This window comes from Salmo salar, chromosome 23, assembly GCF_965601325.2.
Source record: "Salmo salar chromosome 23, fSalSal1, whole genome shotgun sequence".
NCBI lineage: Eukaryota > Metazoa > Chordata > Actinopteri > Salmoniformes > Salmonidae > Salmo > Salmo salar.
The window spans coordinates 9961790-9980000 of NC_138313.1; the positions used below are offsets into that span (position 1 = coordinate 9961790).

The 18211-nt window shown below is 49.0% G+C and overlaps 1 protein-coding gene across 4 annotated transcripts in view; it reads left to right on the forward strand.

Annotated features, from left to right (window-relative positions):
* The window catches only part of LOC106584032 (ribonucleoprotein PTB-binding 2), a 71059-nt gene that overhangs the window by 16549 nt on the left and 36299 nt on the right, over nt 1–18211 (forward strand). For all 4 annotated transcript variants that reach the window (XM_014168823.3, XM_014168824.3, XM_014168825.3 and 1 more), the window contains exon 3: nt 16193–16662. In XM_014168823.3, coding sequence (XP_014024298.2) covers nt 16193–16662 — 470 coding nt within the window. The remainder of the gene's footprint in view (nt 1–16192; nt 16663–18211) is intronic.

Sequence of the window (18211 nt, forward strand, 5' to 3'; positions counted from 1 at the left end):
TTCTATGTTTAGGGTCAGATAGCAATTTAGTCGGCTTTGGGATTTTGTTTCGTTTCGTTCCAATGTTGTAAATATGAGTCCTTTGATTGGTTCATGATTTTGTTTATTTGAATTCTTTCATTTGAAGCAGTGCTGGTGTCAGCTTGGTTGGTGAGGTCCAACACCAGCTGACTGAGAGGGCTCGTTTCTGGGCTCAGCTCTTGGGTTTGAAGTGCTTTAAATTGCAGACTTGAATTTGGACTTGAATTTAGATGTACCCAAAATTTTAATGATCTTTTCTGTATTTTCATTATTACTGGAAAGCGGCCCAATTCTGCCCTACATGCATTAGTTGGTGTATTTCTCTGGACTTGTAGGATTTTCCGACAGAATTCTGCATGTAGGGCTTCAATTGGATGTTTGTCCCACATTTTAAAGTCCAGTTTGAGTGGCCCCCAAACCTCACTTCCGTAAAGTGCTATTGGTAGGATTACACTGTCAAATATTTTGGTCCAAATTCTAATTGGGATGTTGATTTAGAATAATTTCATTTCTATTGCATTCTCTCTCTCTCTCTCTCTCACACACACACACACACACACACACACACACACACACACACACACACACACACACACACACACACACACACACACACACACACACACACACATCAATAGATGTCCATGCTTTAAATAGCTCAGCTCATTCTAGAGAAGGTAGCTAGTTGCAGAACTTGATGTGCTAGTGGAATTCTAATGATTGCCCTTTTGAATCAAAAGACAGAGACAGAACTATTTTTAATCAAATCTCAGTTGAAAGTGGGGGAACTTCAAAGAGATTGTCAGGACGAGGGAGGGAGAGAGAGACCAATCAACCTGCACATGTCCTCTACTGTATGCTTATTGTTATCGTTCAATGAATGGTTATTTGGATTATTTTTATTTTCATATTGTAAATAGCCAAAGTAAGCTATATATATATATGTGTGTGTGTGTGGGTGTGTGTGTGTGTGTGTGTGTGTGTGTGTGTGTGTGTGTGTGTGTGTGTGTGTGTGTGTGTGTGTTATAATACCATAACACAGCAGCGTTATATCTGAGGCCAGGACCAGTATTGTCAAGATCAGTCATCTTTAACATCAGACACAGCGAGTCAATCACAGCTCCCCCAGAAAGGATCTGACAGCATTTTAACTCGGTCATCAATCTTTGTCTATCACAGAGAGAATCTCTGTAGGTGTGTGTGTGTGTGTTATGGTGTTCCAGAATAGCTGACTGAGGAGTCGGCACACCACAACGTGTTAACCCCAAGCCTGATTAGCAGGTGTTACACTGTAACCTTCCCCCTGTCAATCACCATCTCCCCAACCCCCAATACCCAGCAACCCCTCTCGCCCCTCCCCAGACCACACTGTGGGCAATCTTGGAAGCCCCCTTGTAGCTTTTAGTTTGCCATCGGCGATGCGTTATGCAGACCGCACCACCCTCTGGAGAGCCTTGCGGTTGTGGGCGGTGCAGTTGCCGTACCAGGCGGTGATACGGTCCGACAGAATGCTCTCAATTATGCATCTGTAAAAGTTTGTGAGGGTTTTAGGTGACAAGCCAAATTTCTTCAGCCTCCTTAGGTTGAAGAGGCACTGTTGCGCCTTCTTCACCACACTGTCTGTGTGGGTGGACCATTTCAGTTTGTCCATGATGTGTACGCCGAGGAACTTAACTTTCGATGTGGATAGGGGGGTGCTCCCTCCGCTGTTTCCTGAAGTCCACGATCATCTCCTTTGTTTTGTTGGCGTTGAGTGAGAGGTTGTTTTCCTGACACCAGACTCCGAGTGCCCTCACCTCCTCCCTGTAGGCTGTCTCGTCGTTGTTGGTAATCAAGCCCACTACTGTTGTGTCGTCTGCAAACTTGATGATTGAGTTGGAGGCGTGCATGGCCATGCAGTCATGGGTGAACAGGGAGTACAGGAGGGGGCTGAGCACGCACCGTTGTAGGGCCCCAGTGTTGATGATCAGCGAAGTGGAGTTGTTGTTTCCTACCTTCACCACCTGGGGAGCGGCCCGTCAGAAAGTCCAGGACCCAATTGCACAGGGCGGGGTTGAGACCCAGGGCCTCAAGCTTAATGACGAGCTTGGAGGGTACTATGGTGTTGAATGCTGAGCTGTAGTCAATGAACAGCATTCTTACATAGGTATTCCTCCTTGTCCAGATGGGTTAGGGCAGTGTTCTGTGTGATGGCGATTGCATTGTCTGTGGACCTCTTGGGGCGGTATGCAAACTGAAGTGGGTCTAGGGTGGCAGGTAAGGTGGAGGTGATAGGATCCTTGACTAGTCTCTCAAAGCGCTTCATGATGACAGAAGTGAGTGCTACAGACGATAGTCATTTAGTTCAGTTATCTTTGCCTTCTTGGGTACAGGAACAATGGAGGCCATCTTGTAGCATGTGGGGACAGCAGACTGGGATAGGGAGCGATTGAATATGTCCGTAAACACACCAACCAGCTGGTCTGTGCATGCTCTAAGGACGCGGCTAGGGATGCCACGTCGTTACGAGGGTTAACACGTTTAAATGTCTTACTCACGTCGGCCACGGAGAAGGAGAGGGGGTCCCGCAGTCCTTGGTAGTGGGCCGCGTTGGTGGCACTGTATTATCCTCAAAGCGGGCAAAGAAGGTGTTTAGTTTGTCTGGAAGCAAAACGTCGGTGTCCGTGACGTGGCTTGTTTTCTTTTTGTAGTCCGTAATTGCCTGTAGACTCTCCTGCCACATACGTCTCGTGTCTGAGCCGTTGAATTGCGACTCCACTTTGTCCCTATACCGACATGTCGCTTGTTTGATTGCCTTGCGGCGGGAATAACTACACTGTTTATATTTATCCAAATTCCCAAAAATCTTTCCATGGTTAAATGCGGTGGTTCGCGCTTTCAGTTCTGCTCGAATCCCGCTTCTATCCACGGTTTCTGGTTAGGCTAGGTTTTAATAGTCACAGTGGGTACAACATCTCCAATGCACTTCCTTATAAACTCACTCAGCGTATAAATCGATGTTATTCTCTGAGGCTTCCCGGAACAGTCCGCATGATCAAAACAATCTTGAAGCGTGGATTCTGATTGGTCAGACCAGCGTTGAATGGTTCTTGTCACGGGTACATCCTGTTTGAGTTTCTGCAGTCAAAAATGGAGTCGTGGTCGGATTTGCAGAAAGGAGGGCGGGGGAGGGCCTTGTATGCATCGCGGAAGTTAGAGTAGCAGTGATCCAGTGTAGTGCCCGCGCCTGTGCTACAATCAATATGCTGATAGAATTTAGGTAGACTAGTTCTCAAATTTGCTTTGTTAAAATCCCCAGCTACAATAAATGCAGCCTCAGGATATATGGTTTCCAGTTTACATAGAGTCCAGTGAAGTTTCTTGTGGGCCGCCGTGGTATCTGCTTGAGGGGGGACATACACGGCTGTGACAATAACCGATGAGAATTCTCTTGGGAGATAATGTGGTCGGCATTTGATTGTAAAGGAATTCTAGGTCAGGTGAATAAAAGGGCTTGAGTTCCTGTATGTTGTTATGATTACACCATGAGTCATTAATCATGAAGCATACATCCCCGCCCTTCTTCTTTCCAGAGAGATGTGTATGTCTGTCGGAGCAACTCATGAAGAAACACGTTGGCTGTTCCGACAACATATCCCGAGAGAGCCATGTTTCCGTGAAACAGAGAATGTTACAATCTCTGAAGTCTCTCTGGAAGGCAACCCTTGCCCTAATTTTGTCTACCTTGTTGTCTAAAGACTGGACATTAGCGGGTAATATACTCGGAAGCGGTGGGTGGTGTGCACACCTTCGAAGTCTGACCAGGAGGCCGCTCCGTCTACCTCTTCTGCGGCGACGTTGTTTTTGGGTCGGCCTCTGGGATTAGATTCAATGTCCTGGGTGGTGGTGCAAACAAAGGATCCGCTTCGGCAAAGTCGTATTCCTGGTCGTAATGTTGGTAATTTGACGTTGCTCTTATATCCAGTAGTTCTTCCCGGCTGTATGTAATAATGCTTGAGATTTTCTGGGCTATGTAAGAAATAATACCTAAAAAAACCAAAATACTCCGTAGTTTCCTAAGGATTCGAAGCGACCATCGCTGTCGGTGCCATCTTGCATCTTGCCATTCTCTGCCTGTTCCCACTGCCCCTCACTCTTGTGTGGTCTCTAGGCTGTGGGATGTGTGAGCACTGAGGGGTCTTATATCTCTGTGCCGTGTGGGGGAACTTATATGTCCCTCTACATTGTGTAGAATTCCCTAATTAGAGGTGTAGTGGGTTGAATGTGAGCCCCGTGATCCAACTCTCGGGCCCCTCAACCTCTCCAGGCTTATCACCTCACAGACCCCCAGCTCCCTTCTCAGGACAGGGTCCCGCTTGGAGACACAGTGATCTCTCCAGTCCACACACCAACTCATAGAAGTGCAGAGTTTGAAATGGAGAGAGAGAGAAAGATGATAGACGACAATAAAGAAGGGATAGGAGAAATAAAGGGAAAGGTGTGTGTGTGTGTGTGTGTGTGTGTGTGTGTGTGTGTGTGTGTGTGTGTGTGTGTGTGTGTGTGTGTGTGTGTGTGTGTGTGTGTGTGTGTGTGTGTGGAGAATGTGAGAATGTGTGTGTGTGTGCTTGTGATTGTATATATGTGTGTGTACATGTTTCTGTGTATGTCCATATGTGTTTAAACTATATAGTGAGTATATTAATCTGTTATGGAGCCTGAATAGTTCTCCTCGGCATCTGTAGGACGTTGATCTTTCTAAATGTTTATATAGTATGTCCTGTGTGAGAAGCAGCGTTATCCCTTAAGCCAAGGTTCCCCAACTGAATTTGGCCCCCCTTTTGAACAAATCTGTTCCCAAGTATTCCCATGCACAATAGAGATACAAATGTAAGCAAGGTTTGAAATGATGTTTTAATCGAACATTATATCTGTTTGGGCCTCTCGCGGTCAATTTGCAGTCTACAAATGATTTGTAATTAGGTTCCGGCCACCTGACCATCCACTCAAGAAAACAATCGGCTTGATCCCTGCCTTAAACTGCCTAATCCCCCCCCCCCCCCCACACACACACACACACACAAACTCTCCCTCCCATTCCCTAACTTCCTCAGCACCATACCAAAGAACACAGGGCCATTAAAGGACTCAAACCATCGTAAATCACCAGATAACGAGTGTACATTACTCACCATTCATCTCATGCTGCGTGTGTGTGCAAACTCGGTGTGTGTACAAACTCTGTGTACGCTTAATGCTGAATTAGCCGAACAGCATGTTTCGTTTGGATGTAATATCTATCGTTGTAAGTATGGTGTGTAAATGTAATCTTCCCTTTGGGGAAATGTAGAAACAGATTTTATGTTATTTTTTTATTTTTTATTGGGCCGTGGTTTTAATTGGTGTGAAACACTAGCTTGGCTTCAAATGGCACCCTATTCCCTATTTAGTGCTTTACTTTTGACCAGGTGCCCATATAGGGCTTTATATAGGAAATAGGGTGCCGTTTGGGATGCAGAAACTGTCGTATAATATATTCCCTGTGCTGATTGTGGGATGCAGATGGCTTGGTTTGCCCTGAAACACGGGCTACCCAATCGGGATTGTTTTCTGGCTGAAATAAGTGGTATGTGTCAGAGAATTCCTGGAAATGACAATAGTGCAATGATTCCTTTTGGGGGAAAAAAACAACAGAGAGTGAATTCGAAGGAGTGTCACATCTTGTTTTGTAGCCGGTCTCTCTTGCCTGGAGGAGGCAAGCTCCAGTGTGGGAGACAGAGAGTGGACTAGTGTGTGTGTGTGAGGGCTGATTAGGTTCCCGACCCCCTTGCTTATTACCAATGACTGAGATGTACGGCTGCTCCATCTGTGACATCAAATCCGTCCCCATATAGACATTTCAGCCCATTTAGGGGGCTGCTTGTGCTTATTAGTGCTTATGTGTGCACATCTGTGTGTGTGTCTGTCTGTCTCTCTCTCTCTCTCTCTCTCTCTCTCTGCGAGGAGTTGCTCCAGGACGTTGCTCAGAAGTTGGTAGCCTCTTTAGGTAATGAGGGGTATAACTCCCTCCTCATCCCCTGTGTAAATGTTACTCTGCCTTTGCTTCAGTGCACCCACCGTGCAAACTGGAGCGCTGCGCCGCAGCGAGGACTCCTTATGACTTCCTCATTACGGAGTGTTATGGTGTTGATTTAACAGTTAGCATCTGTCGTTACCTGGCCTCCCAGCCCAATCCTACCCCTGGGAATTTTCCACGCCAGCCGTAGAGCCTCCATAGAGCGCCCCGGATGCGGAATTCGGGAATACCAAAGGTATGCGCGGCGTTGCGGAACTGTCCGCCGGGCTGACAATGGAAGGGGTCAGCAGGGGGATCCTGGCCACACAATGGGCCTTCTGTGTGAGCCGATTACCGTCCCCATAATGGAGACACTGCACTCAATAGGAAAAAGGGTTCCAAAAGTGTTCTTCAGCTGTCCTCGTATGATAACTCTTTTTGGTTCCAGGTGTTTGGTTCTAAATAAACAGAGTAAGACACTCACGGACGCTGAGTAAAGCTCAAACCAAGTTTATTCACCCAAAGGGTCGGACAGCTGCACAGACAAAGACATGGTTCCACCAGTGGTAGTATATATACCCCAATTTGGGTGGAGTATCCTCCTTCTCTCTAAACATCTTTATTGCTAGGCAGGAAGTTAAGTGATGCGGACAGTAAACTATTCCTTCTTCCTTAATGTGACCTGAACTGACCTCAGCCCCCATTCCTCACTAAACCACATCTCTCCACCCTTATCAGTGCCGGCAACCATGTGATTGCCTTTTCTTTACTAAGTACATTGCAAACTTAATTGCCTCCACCATATACATTCTTCCTACAGATAACCATTAACTTCCGGTTTAGAAACCAGACTATGGCACTCAATATTTTTATTTTAACTTTATTTAACCAGGTAGGCTAGTTGAGAACAAGTTCTCATTTACAACTGCGACCTGGCCAAGATAAAGCAAAGCAGTGCAACACAAACAACAACACAGAGTTACACATGGAATAAACAAGTGTACAGTCAATAACACAATAGGGGAAAAAAATTGTCTCTATACAGTGTGTACAAATGGCGTGAGGAGGAAGGCAATAAATAGGTCATAGTAGCGAAGTAATTACAATTTAGCAAATGAACACTGGAGTGATAGATGAGCAGATGATGATGTGCAAGTAGAATTACTGGTGTGCAAAAGAGCAGAAAAGTAAATAAAAATAATATGGGGATGAGATAGGTAGATTGGGTGGGCTATTTACAGATGGACTATGTACAGCTGCAGCGATTGGTTAGCTGCTCAGATAGCTGATGTTTAAAGTTGGTGAGGGAAATATAAGTCTCCAGCTTCAGCTATTTTTGCAATTCGTTCCAGTCATTGGCAGCAGAGAACTAGAAGGAAAGGCGGCCAAAGCAGGTGTTGGCTTTGGGGGTGACCAGTGAGATATACCTGCTGGAACGTGTGCTACGGGTGGGTGTTGTTATCGTGACCAGTAAGCTGAGATAAGGTGGAGCTTTACCTAGCAAAGACTTATAGATGACCTGGAGCCAGTGGGTCTGGCGACGAATATGTAGCGAGGGCCAGCCAACGAGAGCATACAGGTCGCAGTGGTGGGTAGTATATGGGGCTTTGGTGACAAAACGGATGGCACTGGGATAGACTGCATCCAGTTTGCTGAGTAGAGTGTTGGAGGCTATTTTGTAAATGACATCGCTGAAGTCGAGGATCAGTAGGATAGTCGGTTTTACGAGGGTATGTAATATTTCAATAGGATATCTGATAATGAACAATATTTCAAATTTAGCAGTCAGAACCCATCACAGGTAAAACCCTTTTTGGTTCCAGGTAGAACTCTTTTTGGTTCCAGGTAAAACCCTTTTTGGTTCCAGGTAGAACTCTTTTGGGTTTCATGTAAAAACCTCAGTGGAAAGGGTTCCCTAGGGCAGTAGCTCAGATAAAACCTAATAAAAACTGTTCTGTAGGAATGAGGCCTAATACATTATCACAGCATATTGGCTATATGACTGGCCTACCACTATTGTTCTTCTCAGATCATATTCTGTTTTAAAACTCAAGCTTTGATAATAAAATAGATCAGTTGGTAAAAGAGCTTGATAATAAATTGAAATAATTTGCAAATGATTCGCTTTTGTTTGTTTGACTGGATTGATGGTACCTGCATCTGATGGTCATGGGGATTTCAAGACAACTGGGAACTCGGGAAAAACAAGGTGAAATGATGACGTCGGTGAACTTCAAGATGGAAAATCAGAGCTCTACACTTAAAAAAAAGGGTTCTTGTGCTGTCCCCATAGGAGAACCCTTTTGGTTCCAGGTAGAACTCTTTTGGGTTCCTTGTAGAACACTCTGTTGAAAGGGTTCTACATGGAACTGAAACAGGTTCTACCTGGAACCAAAAAGGGTTCTTCAAAGGGTTCTCCTATGGGGACAGCCGAAGAACCCTTTTAGGTTGTAGATAACACCTTTTTTTAAATAAGAGTGTGGAAAGATGCCTAAGTTTCTGAGTTGGATGACCGCACTGAAGTCGGAAGTTGGAGATTTCCCGAGTTCCCAGTTGTTTTGGCATTAGTCTCAGCGGAGGCAGGAAGACAGCCGCAGATGGTCCGCATCTCACGGTCCCTGCTCTCGCCTTCCTCCCCCCCCCCTCCCACCGTGAGACTGACCAGAGAGTGGGGACACCGTTTTGCACCTGAGGGCGAAACTCGACTGGCACCGATGCCATGTATTCATTGACAGTCTCTCTCTGGTCATGGTTTTAAAAGTTATGCAATCTTATATAGGCTAGTATAAAGCTTTGCTGGGGTCGTGAAAGCTGTAGGTAGGCACTGTGATTTGAAATGGTTCAAAATGGGAAGACTTTGCATGCCTGGTGCGCAGGGCACCTGAATCTAGTGCACCTTCCGCCAACAGCACAAGACGACAAAAAAAGAAGTACAAGCCTTTATCGTTGGATTTTCTACAGAAATGCTTGTTGATCGACTAGGAATGCCATCCCGATCGACCGGTTGGTGACCGCTGCCCTAGGGAGTAGTCTTTCTACCTTCGCCCTGTGTTTTCAAAGATTCCTAGATTTCAAGGATCACAACAATTTCACTATTTCTCCGCAGTTAATGGTGTTTCTTTAAAATGGCGAGCTGACGATGGTCCCTGTATTTCTATAGGATGTTTAGGACAAATGTTCAGCTATATAGAGAGTGGAAGAGCAACAGTGTGCCAAGAAAGCCAGTGTCAGTACATTGCTCGCGTCACAAACCACTGGCATCTCTGAGGAAGGAGAGCTTGTATCCAATCTGGCAGCTAACACCATCTCGTCATATAACCCAATGTACCGAAGCGCCATCCGGTTTCTACTTGCCAATTACCTAAAGATGCAAAATATTTCCAGAACCACGGCTGTTTCTGAGAGAGCAATGTTCTGACTCGCCCTTTCCCCTGTTTTCCAGAACGCCTATGTACTTTTTTATTATTAGTGTTATTATTACTGTAGAATGCGAACGATCCGTTACGGGTCTACTTGTCTATGACTCAGCTCTAACTGACAATATGACCTGAGACCTCTCGGCCCTGTAGTTACCTCTGAGGACGACTGCGGGCAGCTCTCTCTCACTCGCTCTCTCTCTCTCTCTCTCTTTCTGACTCTCTCCGCCTCTCCCATTTTTCTTTCTTTCTGTTTCTCTCTCTCTCTCTCTCTCTCCCCCCTCTCTCTCCATCGTCATCTGTCCATCTGTGTGCTGTGTGAGTCAGTATCTGTAAATGAGAGCAGCAGCCCACATGCCAGGCCGTGTGAGTTATGTGACTGATATCGCCAGGGTTGATCCCGCTCTGTAGCAAACCCATAGCTAGTTAGATGTTCCCTGTTAAGTCGCTGTTACTGAACCTGGACAAAACAACGGTGTTTTACTCTGTGGCATTATGGGAAAAGGTGTGTGTGTGTGTGTCACATACCACTGTCTCATAGATTTGATTCTCAGTGACACTTGCTCCTAGTTTAATAGTATTTGATGGAGCTGTTTTTGCAGCTGTGTTTGGACACAGGAAGTCAACCCTGAGAATCCTCCTGTAGGGCTCCGTTCCCCTCTCCGTTGTTGCCTCTTCTTACAATAGTCACAGCTCAAGAGGGAGCAATCAGCCTTAGTGCTGTGTAGGTTGCTCATTAAGCTATTAGCCCCTACACCCCTTCTTAGTGCCCCAACAACACCTCTCATTACACTGAAGAGCCTGTCTGTGGTTTAACTAAAGGTTGAGGTGATGATGATGATGATGATGACGACGAAGGCAGCATTGGTAATGATAGTGAGACAACAGTTGGCATAGGAACACTTGTTCACAGCCAGCCCCATCTGGTGTTATCTCCACAAACAGCAGGTGTGTGTGTGTGTGTGTGTGTGTGTGTGTGTGTGTGTGTGTGTGTGTGTGTGTGTGTGTGTGTGTGTGTGTGTGTGTGTGTGTGTGTGTGTGTGTGTGTTGTCTGACATGCACCACTGACAACATCCATCTATCCACCCACACACACTACACTGACCCTTTTGCAGTGGGTTGTCAAAACCAACAGACCTGAAGGTGTCACAAAAGACCCCGAGACCAAATCGTTGTGTGCTGCTTACCTGCTGTACAGGCCATATTTGACCCTTGAGGGCAGCTGTACCGTGCACGGGGAGCGTACGATTCGCCGTCTCGTCAGATCTACTTCTGGATACTGTTTCGACTCACTAGCACCGACGATAGTTCAGTTTCACTTCAGCCCTCTGAACCCGTGTTTGGATAGTCTTGTTTTAGATAGAACTTTCCCTCAGAGAGTTTCTCCCTTCAGTGATCTGACCATACACGACGGCTGTGTCACTCATGCCCCCCCCCTCCCCCTCCCTACGTAGTGCACTATATCGGGAAAAGGGTGCCATTTGGGATGGACACTATCAGTCTTAATTTTTTTTTCGTCAAGTTGAGTTTATTTCATCATTTTCAAACAAGGTACACGTACAAAATGACGCACTCAATTAAGAATCACCGAGGCGAAGCCTGCGACTTATTTTTCCGCCGTGGTCGTCAACGGCAGCAGGTCTACGTTGAGGTTCGTATGTTCTCCCTTCCGCTCAGTCCCCCCTATCAGTTCTGACCGCCGTATCGTCAACAGCCTACGCTCACCCTGGCCTTAGCTGTGGGTTTCCCCATCACTGACCTCAAGGCGATCGGCAGTCTAAATTGGAGAGCAGGCGGCTATATGTGTCCCCTATACTTCTCTAGAATGTCTCCGTGGTGTTATCGTGGCTGACAGACCTCACAGACGGGGCTAGTTTCAGCCTCTACCGAAAAGGGGAAGGAAGCCGCGTGTGATGTGGTGGGGGAGCGATATTTTATTCAGGTTGGGGTGTTCGACTTGATGGCGTGGTTCAGAGGTCTATTAGGGGACTTTGGGGTCAGGATTTAGTTAGTGGAACACGCAGGGGGAGGGAGAGAGGGAGAGCTGGAGAGTGGTGTGGAGTGATGGTGGGATAGAGGGATGCAGTGACGGAGGGATGGGGTATCGAGCGAGGGATGTAATGGAAGGGTTTTAGAAGAGAGGGATGGGTGTGATTTGAGGGGAGGTGGATGGAATGATTGCAGGGGAGAGCTATTAAGTAGTTGAGGGAAAGCGGGATGGAGTGACGTAAAGACAGAGGGGTGGGAAATGTGAGAGTGAGAGAGGCAGGCAGGCAGGCAGGCAGGCAGGCAGGCAGGCAGGCAGGCAGGCAGGCAGGCTGGTAGGCATGGTACTAGTTAGTGGTGGGTGTGAGAGACAGAATGATGGCGGAGATAAAGGGATGGAGTGATTGAGAGATGGAGCGCTGGGCCATAGGTGGGAGAGAGAAGAGGTTCCACTCACTGTGTGCATTAGCACTGGGCGGTGTGGTGGTCCACTTGAGCTTGAACAAGTCTTCCATCCCCCGCCCCGCGTGGGAGGGTAACCCACTCCCTGGCCACTCATGGGGGGGGGGGGGGGGGGGGGCAGTGAGGGACTGGGGGCTAGAGAGCCTGGTTCTGGGGGGGCTGAAGAGGCTGGGTGGGGGGGAGCAGCAGTTAGTGATGGAGTGGAGTGGAGAGTGTGGGTGGGTGGTTCGTATGCAGAAAGACAAAAGGCCAGGGTGCCTGAAAAGAGTCATGCAAATTGAAGTGGTTTATCAGATTGAGATGACAGCGGAAACGTGTCCACACTCTCTCTGTTAGCTGCCAGGTAGGGAGAGGAAAGGGATCTCAGGGCTACGGTATTGGGGAGAGAACACGATTGTCGCTGTGAAAGGGATTTATACTCGAGTTGACCTCGCTGTGTTGACACGTGTCTGTTGCGTCTACATCCAGATTGTGTGTGTTTGCGGAGAGACAGAAGAAGCCTGGCTTTGCCTATTGTGATTGCACCTTAATTGACAGGCTGGAAGTCAGAAGGTAGGGCCTAGTTCGGGCATTCGACGGCAAACGAAGGGGTTTTACGCTACAGCTTACAGGTCTGAAAGTCTTGGACTGCCTTTATAGCCGCGCCTCGCCTGTTGAAACGTGTTACCGTCTGTTGGGTGCGTTCAGAACAAGCGTGGCCGTAGTGTAGGAACAGAAAGGGGGTGTCATCTACACTATGGCATTGACAGGAGCATAGCAGGTGAACTAAACCACGCTGGTTCGACACAATAGACTCATAGACATAGCTGTCCTCCTTAGCGCCTATATCTCCTGGGGTTTTTAATGAGCTACTTCCCGACGAACATGGCATGTGGAATTGTAGGCTTGGAGATGATTCCGCAAAGATTCCCGTCTTTCTTTCTCTCCTTCTCCCCGTTTCCCTTACCATACGACACGCTCCTTATAGAAATACAAATACCGAACGATCGCTGCCCCATAATTAAGAGCCTCTTTGTGTTTTTGGAGAGAAACCTCCCCTTCTCTCTCTCTCTCTCTCCACCTCCACCCCCCCCCCCCTCTTTCCACCTCCACCCCCCTCTTTCTCTCTCTCTCTCCACCCCCCCCCCTCTCTCCACCTCCACCCCCCTCTTTCTCTCTCCACCTCCACCCCCTTCTCTCTCTCTCTCTCTCCACCTCCACCCCCCCCTCTCTCCACCTCCACCCCCTCTTTCTCTCTCTCTCCACCTCCACCCCCCCTCTCTCTCTCAACCTCCACCCCCCCTCTCTCCACCTCCACCCCCCTCTTTCTCTCTCTCTCTCGCCACCTCCACCCCCCTCTCTCTCTCCACCTCCACCCCCCCTCTCTCTCTCCACCTCCACCCCCTCTCTCTCCACCTCCACCCCCCTCTCTCTCTCCACCTCCACCCCCCCTCTCTCCACCTCCACCCCCCTCTTTCTCTCTCTCTCCACCCCCCTCTTTCTCTCTCTCTCCACCTCCACCCCCCCTCTCTCTCTCCACCTCCACCCCCCTCTCTCTCTCCACCTCCACCCCCTCTCTCTCCACCTCCACCCCCCCTCTCTCCACCTCCACCCCCTCTTTCTCTCTCTCTCCACCTCCACCCCCCCTCTCTCCACCTCCACCCCCCTCTTTCTCTCTCTCTCTCTCTCTCTCGCCACCTCCACCCCCCTCTCTCTCTCCACCTCCACCCCCCCTCTCTCTCTCCACCTCCACCCCCCTCTTTCTCTCTCTCTCTCTCTCGCCACCTCCACCCCCCTCTCTCTCTCCACCTCCACCCCCCCTCTCTCTCTCCACCTCCACCCCCCTCTTTCTCTCTCTCCCTCTCCACCTCCACCCCTCTCTCTCTCTCTCCACCTCCACCCCCCCCTCTCTCTCTCCACCCCTCTCTCTCTTTCTCTCCACCCCTCTTTCTCTCTTTCTCTCCATCCCCCTCTCTTTCTCTCCATCCCTCTCTCTTTCTCTCCATCCCTCTCTCTCTTTCTTCTCATCTTTCTCTCTCCACCTCCACCCCCCTTTCTCTCTTTCTCTCTCTCTCCACCTCCACCCCTCTCTCTCTCTTTCTCTCCATCCCCCTCTCTCTCTTTCTCTCCATCCCTCTCTCTTTCTCTCCATCCCCCTCTCTCTCTTTCTCTCCATCCCTCTCTCTTTCTTCTCATCTCTCTCTCTCTCTCTCTCTCTCTCTCTCTCTCTCTCTCTCTCTCACATGAAGAACATGTTGAGCAGCGTTGCTCTATTTAGTAAGCCCCCGTTCCTTGGAGTGTATTGTTTGAGAGAGAGCGAGAGAGCGATAAAAAGAGAGAGAGAAACACACAGAATGGGAGCGAGAAAGCTTTTCAAGGAGGATGAAGCAGGCCTAAGTCATCACACACTGTGACGTTACTTGACTCACCGCGGTATAACCAGATTACCGTTTCGGCTCAGAAAAATAGATCCATCATGCCGTTTGAGTATCGGAACGTTGAGTTAATTGATTTGCCGGGCGGGATGGCTGGCGGCGTGCGCGAACACTTTAATGGAATGTGAAGTGGTGCAGATGGAGCTGTGAGTTCTGGAGGCCGGCGGGACGTGGGAGAGTGGTCCTCTCTGGTTTCATCTGGCAGAACAGTCCTGACTTCACATTAGTGCTCTGGGTTCAGCGCCACAGTTGCGTCAGTTGTCAGACATCAGTGGGATCATTGTTAGACCGAGCCGGTGTCTCTCTAAACATTAGTCATCATTAATCAACTCCACAGTCCACTCATCCCTCTCCCTCCCTCGCACTCAACACACACACACACACACACACACACACACACACACACACACACACACACACACACACACACACACACCTCTCAGACTCACTTGTCCACTTGTGTGATAATGTATCAGCAACATCCTCTGAGCACTGTAAGTGCATTAGGACTCACAATGTCGACTGGGGAGGCTAATAGCCACCAAATATTTCGATGTAGATATTAGTTCCTCTCAGTAAATAGTCAACAAAGATTAACACAGACCTACCACAGGCGCTAAAGGGTTAACACGGTTAACAGTCAGTTAGGAAGAAGACGGGCCAGCAATCGCAAATTCAGTTTTAACTTAAAAAAAAATAATAATAATCACATGGACATGTTTCAGTCAGTCAGTCAGTCAGGTGCTGTTACAGTGGGCTCAGGCTCAACGTTCGCTCGGCTGAGGGGTATTTTGGCCACGCTACACATTCCATATCAATTCATTACCGCCTCATTTCACGGCCCATGAATCACTGCGTCGGCGTTTTGGGGAGAGGGGGGAGGGCGTGTTGGGGGGGGGGGGGGGGGGGGGTGTTTCGGGCTGTTAGCGTTTGTATTAAAGGGTTCAGGTTTGATTAAGCCTGTTTATTGGACTGTGATGTTGTAAACACCTCCCCTGTTATTGTGATCTATCATGCTGTTTCTGTTCCGTCACTGTGTGTTTAGAAGCGGGATAAATATGTGTGTCAGTGAGTGGAATCTTTCCAGGCTGCTCCCAGCTAATGTGGGTCTTTCTCTCTGTGTATCTCTGTGTTTCTCTGGCTGTTTTGTTTCTGGGTGTGTATGTTTCTGTACCCCTCTCTCTCCCATTCTCTGTCTCTCTGTGTGTATGTGTGTCTGTGTGTGTGTATTGTTCTCTCTGTCTGTGTGTATTTCTCCTTGTCTTTGTGTCTCCCTGTCCGTGTCCATGTCTCTGTGCATCTCTGTCCATCTCCCTGTCTCTGTGTATTCCTGTCTCTGTGTATTCCTGTCTCTGTGTATCTCTGTCCATTTCACTGTTTCTGTGTATTCCTGTCTCTGTGTATTCCTGTCTCCCTGTCTCTGTGTATCTCTGTCCATTTCCCTGTCTCTGTGTATTCCCGTCTCTGTGTATTCCTGTCTCCCTGTCACTGTGTATTCCTGTCTCCCTGTCTCTGTGTATTCCTGTCTCCCTGTCTCTGTGTATTCCTGTCTCTGTGTATTCCTGTCTCCCTGTCTCTGTTTATTCCTGTCTCCCTGTCTCTGTTTATTCCTGTCTCCCTGTCTCTGTGTATTCCCGTCTCTGTGTATTCCTGTCTCCCTGTCTCTGTTTATTCCTGTCTCCCTGTCTCTGTGTATTCCCGTCTCTGTGTATTCCTGTCTCCCTGTCTCTGTTTATTCCCGTCTCTGTGTATTCCTGTCACTGTGTATTCCTGTCTCCCTGTCTCTGTGTATTCCCATCTCTGTGTATTCCTGTCTCCCTGTCTCTGTGTATCTCTGTGCGTCCCTGTCCATGTCCCTCCAGCGTTTGTGACCCTGCTGAACGGTGACCAGGCTCAGGGTGCCATCCGCTCCCTCCACCAGAGCAACATGCGTGGCCGAGACATCACGGTGCAGCTCCAACCCACCGACTCCCTGCTGTGCCTCACCAACCTGCCCCACACCTTCACCGCCCAGCAGCTGGAGGAGCTGGTCCGTTCCTACGGAAACATCGAGCGCTGCTTCCTGGTCTACAGCGAGCTCACCGGACACTCCAAGGGCTACGGCTTCGTGGAGTACATGAAGAAGGACTCGGCGTCGCGGGCGCGGTCGGAGCTGCTGGGGCGACCGCAGGGGGACCGCGCGGTCATGGTCCAGTGGACAGACGTGAACCAGCTGACCGCGGGTCACCACCTCCACTCTAAGTGCCTCTGTGTGGACCGGCTGCCCCAGGAGTACGAGTCGGAGGAGCTGAACCTGCTGTTCTCGGACCGCTACAAGCCTGTCTTCTGCCAGGTGAGTCCGAGGCGGGATACTTATTTGTGAGGCTTTCGAGTTCAAGCGCCTCAACGGCCCCTGACGCTGTGTGAATGTGGGCGGGTTTGCCGGGGTGAGGCCTGGTTACCGTGACACCAGCGCGACTCGTCTTTCCCTGCCTGCCGGCTCTTCCTAACAGAGCATCCCCACGTTCAACTCCTCCCCTCCTCTTCCCCCATCCCTTCATCCTTCCTTCTCCTACGCCCCTCCATCCCCCTCTAACTCTCCACTCCCTCCCACACAGAAAACAATACGCCTACATGATAAAAGTCCCATGATGGTTTGTGGGTGTTTTCAATGTTTCCTAGCTGTTGCAGAGCCAGCAGGCTTTGACCTACGGTTCAGCGTTGTGAGCGTGCCTTCTCCTACACTCTGCCGTTACCACAACTCTCTTCCCTAATGGTTTCTTCCACAAAATCCCATTACTCCCAGAGATCTATGCATTGAGCTCCAACCGAAAGGCCCTTTTTCCCCCACGCCTGTAGCCTCGTTCACAGCTCCACACTGTTCTCAGCCTTAGGCATCTTTCCTATTTTTACTGTTACAGCTGGTTTTACTGGTTTTACTCACCTCCCTGTCTGCCCTCTCTATTCAACCCCCTTCCACGTGTAGGCCCTTAACCCCTCCACCCCCACCCCCACTACCATCCCTCTTCCACCCTAACCTCTAGGATCTCCCCTAGTCTGCTGCCTCCCGAGGGCCCTTCTATCCCCCAGCTGCAGTGCTTGAATGTGACTCAGCCCCTTAAGTGATATCAAGAGCCAGGCTGAGAATGCCAGGGCCGTTAGAAGCAGGTAAATGACAGTAGACGGAAGTCACTCTTTCTATGTTCCCCCCTCTCTCTCTCTCTCTCTCTCTCTCTCTCCCCCCAACCCCCCCCCTCTCTCTCTCTGTCTCTCTCTCCAACCCCCCTCTCTCTCTCTCTGTCTCTCTCTCCAAACCCCCTCTCTCTCTCTCTCTCTCTCTCTCTCTCTCTCTCTCTCTCTCTCTCTCTCTCTCCCCCAACCCCCCCCCCTCTCTCTCTCTGTCTCTCTCTCCAACCCGCCTCTCTCTGGCTAGGGGCAGGAGAGGCCTCTCAGACACAACAGTACGTGACATGAGTCATCACTGACAGTGATAAAGCAAGGTACCTGTGAGAGGAGAAGAGTCGAGTTAGGAGGAGTTTGGAGAAGTCAGAGTGACAGAGAGGTAGAGTGGTAAAGATGGGTGAAGAGGTGATACTCGGATGGCTTGTTCGGGAAGAAGTGTTTGTCCTTTTCGAAAAAATACTGCACAGGCGCAGGTTTGTAGCCAGACACACTGCACTGTGCAAGGCAGAGTGGAGCTGACTGATACCTGTTTGCTAAGTCACACTCAAAACAACCCATGAACACGTCCTGGCACCCATTCGCACTCTTTTCTCTCACACGCTGTTACTCCGACACAGCTCTCCTCCTATTTCAAAAAGGCTTTACGGCGAAAGCATAACATTAGATTATGTTAGGACAGCGCCTAAACAAGAAAAACCACACAGCCATTTTCCAAGCAA